This window comes from Mandrillus leucophaeus, unplaced genomic scaffold (genome assembly GCF_000951045.1).
Source record: "Mandrillus leucophaeus isolate KB7577 unplaced genomic scaffold, Mleu.le_1.0 Scaffold88, whole genome shotgun sequence".
Classification (NCBI taxonomy): domain Eukaryota; kingdom Metazoa; phylum Chordata; class Mammalia; order Primates; family Cercopithecidae; genus Mandrillus; species Mandrillus leucophaeus.
Genome location: NW_012109585.1, coordinates 3,598,343 through 3,603,297, shown reverse-complemented (window position 1 = coordinate 3,603,297; position 4,955 = coordinate 3,598,343). Strand labels below are relative to the sequence as shown.

The 4,955-nt window shown below is 42.9% G+C and overlaps 1 protein-coding gene across 1 annotated transcript in view; it reads left to right on the top strand.

Moving 5' to 3' along the window:
- SEC24A (SEC24 family member A) overlaps nucleotides 1-4,955 on the top strand; it is a 92,552-nt gene that overhangs the window by 25,189 nt on the left and 62,408 nt on the right. The window contains exons 4-6 of the mRNA XM_011969302.1: nucleotides 2,524-2,684; nucleotides 2,954-3,126; nucleotides 4,551-4,653. Coding sequence (XP_011824692.1) covers nucleotides 2,524-2,684; nucleotides 2,954-3,126; nucleotides 4,551-4,653 — 437 coding nt within the window. The remainder of the gene's footprint in view (nucleotides 1-2,523; nucleotides 2,685-2,953; nucleotides 3,127-4,550; nucleotides 4,654-4,955) is intronic.

Here is a 4,955-nt window from a genome sequence, read left to right as displayed (position 1 = left end):
GTTTCACCGTGTTAGCCAGGATGGTCTCGATCTCCTGACCTTGTGATCCACCCGTCTCGGTCTCCCAAAGTGCTGGGATTACAGGCTTGAGCCACTGTGCCCGGCCTAATTTTTGCATTTTTTGTAGAGGCAGGGTTTCACCATGTTACCCAGGGTGGCCTTGAATTCCTGGGCTCCAGCAATCTGCCCATTTTGGCCGCCGAAAGTGCTGGGATAATAGGCGTGTGCCGCAACATCTGGCTCTACTATTTAACATTTTTTATTTCTATGCGTTAGATTTTTTTGTTAAGTTTTTCTTCTTGTCAGGATTGGGATCATGGATTTATTATTAGTATGTTTTGACTATAGAGTACTTTTAGGATTTTTTTTCTGTCACCCAGGCTCAAGTGCAGTAGCACCGTTATAGCTCACTGCAGCCTCAAACTCCTGGGCTCGTGTGATCTTCTACCTCACCCTCCTGGAGTAGCAGTGACTACAAGCATATGGTACCATGCCAGGCTAGTTTTTTATTTTTGTAGAGATGAGGGGCTGGGTCTCGATATATTGCCTGGGCTGGTCTCAAACCCTTGACTTGAAGAGATTCCTCCTGCCTTGGTTCCCCAATTTGCTGGGATTACAGACATGAACCACCTCACACGGCCCATTTAGGAATTTTTTTTTTTTTTTTTTTTTCCTGAGATGGATTCTTGCTCTCTCACCCAGGTTGGAGTGCAGTCGTGTGATCCTGGCTCACTGCAACCTCCAACTCCCTGATTCAATCGATTCTTCTGCCTCAGCCACCCAAGTAGCTGGGATTACAGGCACGTGCCACCACGCCCAGCTAATTTTTGCATTTTTAGTAGAGATGGGGTTTAACCACGTTGGCCAGGATAGTCTTGATCTCCTGACCTTGGCCTCAATCCACCTACCTTGGCCTCCCAAAGTGCTGGGATTACAGGTGTGAGCCACCTCACCCTGCTAGAATTTTTTTTTTTTTTTGAGACGGAGTCTTGCTCTGTCGCCCAGGCTGGAGTGCAATGGTGTGATCTTGGCTCAGTGCAAGCTCTGCCTCCCGATTCACACCATTCTCCTGCCTCAGCCTCCCGAGTAGTTGGGACTACAGGCTTCCACCACCAAGCCCGGCTAATTGTTTGTGTTTTTAGTAGAGACGGGGTTTCCCCATGTTGGCCAGGATGGTCTCGGTCTCCTGACCTCATGATCCTCCCACCTCAGCCTCCCAAAGTACTGGGATTACAGGCGTGAGCCACCACGGCCAGCTGCTAGGATGTTTTAATTAAAGTTGTTTTAAATTAAAATTTTAGTCTGAATACAAAACTTAGTACATGATATGAAAGTAAATTAACTATTCTTTTGTTTTGTTGGGTTTTTTTTGTGTGTGTGTGACAGAGTTTCCCTCTGTTGTCCAGGCTGGAGTGTGGTGGGCACAATCTCAGCTCATCTCCGCCTCCTGGATTCAAGCAGTTCTACCACCTCAGCCTCCCAAGTAGCTGGTACTACAGGCGCATGCCACCACATACCCGGGTAATTTTTGTATTTTTTGGTAGTGATAGGATTTCACTATGTTGGCCAGGCTGGTCTCGAACTCCTGACCTCAAGTGATACGCCCACCTCAACCTCCCAAAGTGCTGGGATTACAGGCATTAGCCACCACACCCAGCCGATATGAAAGTAAATTAACTGTGCAAACTAGTTTTTGTGTCTACTACTATAGTATAAAATATTAACTGGTATAAATCTATTAAGAAGATTTTTGGCCAGGCACAGTGGCTCATGCCTGTAATCGCAGCACTTTGGGAGGCCAAGACAGGCGGATCACCTGAGGTCAAGGAGTTTGTGACCAGTCTGACCAATACAGTAAAACCCATCTCTACTAAAAATACAAGAATTAGCTGGTGTGGTGGCACGCCCTGTAGTCCCAGCTACTCGGGAGGCTGAAACAGGAGAATCACTTGAACCCAGGAGAGGGAGGTTGCAGTGACCTGAGGTTGTGTCACTGGATTCCAGCCTGGGCGACACAGTGAGACTCCATCTCGAAAAATAAAATAATAAATAAAATAAAATAGATTTTAATCATTGCTATTACTTTGTTACTGGTGTTTGTCTTATTTTACAAAGTTGATAAATGAAAGTATTAAATTATCCAAAGAATTTTGGAGTTATAATACCTATACTTTATTAGATTTATGTGTTGATTTAAAGCATTCTGGGCCAGGCGTGGTGGCTTATACCTGTAATCCTAGCCTGGACAACATAGTGAAGTCCCGTCTCTACAAAACATACAAAAACATTAGCCAGGCATGGTGGCACACACCAGCCGTTTCAGCTATTTTGGAGGCTGACACAGGAGGATCACTTGAGTCCAGGAGGTTAAGGCTGCAGTGAGGTGTGATTGTGCCACTGCACTGCAGCCTGGGCGATAGTGAGACCCTTTTTCAAAAAAAAAAGTTTTTTTTTTTTTTTTTAAATAAATGAATCAAGTATTCTGGAGTATAAAATAGAACTTAAAAGTTACCTTGTTTCTAGCAACACCACAGCTTACTAACAAGAATCCCAAAATGAGCCGAAGTGTTGGATATTCATATCCCTCCTTACCGCCTGGTTATCAGAACACAACACCACCTGGTGCAACTGGAGTGCCACCCTCTTCCTTGAATTACCCAAGTGGGCCACAAGCCTTTACTCAGGTAAACTTTTTGGGATTTTCTTTAACCTATTTCTCCATTTGGTTTAAACTGTATACACATGAAGAAAGTTTTAGGTAGATATATTATACATTTTTATAACCAATTCGAATAATAATGGATATTTCATAAAGCCTTTGTCTTTATACATCTTTCCAGAACCAAAAGATTGGCCAAGAGATCTAGATTGCACTTTTGTTATTTACAGAGAAATTAACCACTTCCCTACACACTTAATAAAAGTTACTTACTTTGAAATTATATATCTGTAGACTCCCTTAGGTGCTAATCATTTAACCACAAGCATGAGTGGATTAAGTCTGCGTCCAGAGGGTCTAAGAGTTGTCAATCTTCTTCAAGAAAGAAACATGCTTCCGTCAACACCTTTGAAGCCTCCAGTTCCAAATTTACATGAAGACATCCAGAAACTCAACTGTAACCCAGAGTAAGGCTTCAGATGTGACATTGTGCATATCCGAAAAGTTTTCTAGCTTATTACGGGGGCACATCAGGTGTTATGAATAAGCCGTACAAATTATTAATTTATGAAAGTTCTGGATACAGAAGATAGCACTCTTTTTTTGTTTGTTTTTTTGAGACAGTCTTGCTCTGCCGCCGGGGCTGGAGTGCAGTGGCGCAATGTCCGCTCACTGCAAGCTCCGCCCCCAGGGTTCATGCCATTCTCCTGCCTCGGCCTCCCGAGAAGCTGGGACTACACGAGCCCGCCAACACACCCAGCTAGTTTTTTTGTATTTTTAGTAGAGACGAGGTTTCACCATGTTCGCCTGAATGGTCTCGATCTGCTGACCTCGTGAGCTGCCTGCCTCGGCCTCCCAAAGTGCTGGGATTACAGGCGTGAGCCACTGCACCCGGCCAGAACTCTTTTTTATTTATTTATTTATTTTTTTTGAGAGGGAGTCTCACTCTGTCGCCCAAGCTGGAGTGCAATGGCCTGATCTCGGCTCACTGCAAGCTCCGCCTCCCGGGTTCACGCCATTCTCCTGCCTCAGCCTCCCGAGTAGCTGGGACTACAGGCGCCTGCCACCATGCCTGGCTAATTTTTGTATTTTTAGTAGAGACGGGGTTTCACCATGTTGGCCAGGATGGTCTCGATCTCCTGACCTCGTGATCCACCCGCCTTGGCCTCCTAAAGTGCTGGGATTACAGGCGTGAGCCACCGCGCCAGCCCAGAACTGTTTTACTTGTTTACTTAATAGAGATTTGAAAAGTCCAACCTCAAGAAATAGAGATGTAATTCCTGAACTGATTTTTTTCTTATCGGCTCTAATGAGATTATGATACTCATTTTCATTATGGTGGTTACATTCTTTCTTCAAAATCCAAAGAACAGGGATTTGATTCTACATAATCCTTTATTTGATGTCATTTAAAATTAATTTCATAACAAACATAATACCTTTTCTTCCTAAAAACTTACCATAAGCTTAAATGTGTGTGATCAGTAATTTCTGATAAATTAAATTTGGGACCTTTACATTGTATTTAGAATCTTCAGCAAAACTGAACTTTTAAATAAACTTTGCAGTTTGGGCCATCACCTAAGTTTAATTTAATTCCAGTGTCAACTAGGCTTACAAAACAAAAAATAAGTCATTTGATAGTTTAGACTGTTTTACACACAAGCCAAGAAGAGACTATATTTTAGTTATATAATATAATCATCCACTCTATTTCTGCATAGGACTTAGATTTAAATATTTAAATAGGATAAAATTTTAGAGAATCTATTGAAATATTTCATCTGTAATCTGATCCAGTATTAAAATGTATACCTTTTAAAATTTTGTGGTTGTTTTGTTCAAAAATAATCATAGCAGCAACTGATGCATACTCTTTACTTTGATATAGGTTATTTCGATGCACGCTGACTAGCATTCCTCAGACGCAGGCCTTATTGAATAAAGCCAAACTTCCTTTGGGGCTGCTGCTTCATCCTTTCAAAGACTTAGTGGTATGTTTCTTTTCTTTTCTTTTCTTTTCTTTTTTTTTAGACGGAGTCTCCCTCTGTCACCCAGGCTGGAGTACAGTGATGCAATCTTGGCTCACTGCAACCTCTGTCCTCCATGTTCAAGTGATTTTCCAGCCTCAGCTTCCCTAGTAACTGGGATTACAGGTGCCTGCCACCGCGCCTGCGTAATTTTTGTATTTTTAGTAGAGAGGGGGTTTCACCATGTTGGCCAGGCTGGTCTTGAACTCCTGACCTTGTGATCCACCTGCCTCAGCCTCCCAAAGTGCTGGGATTACAGGCATGAG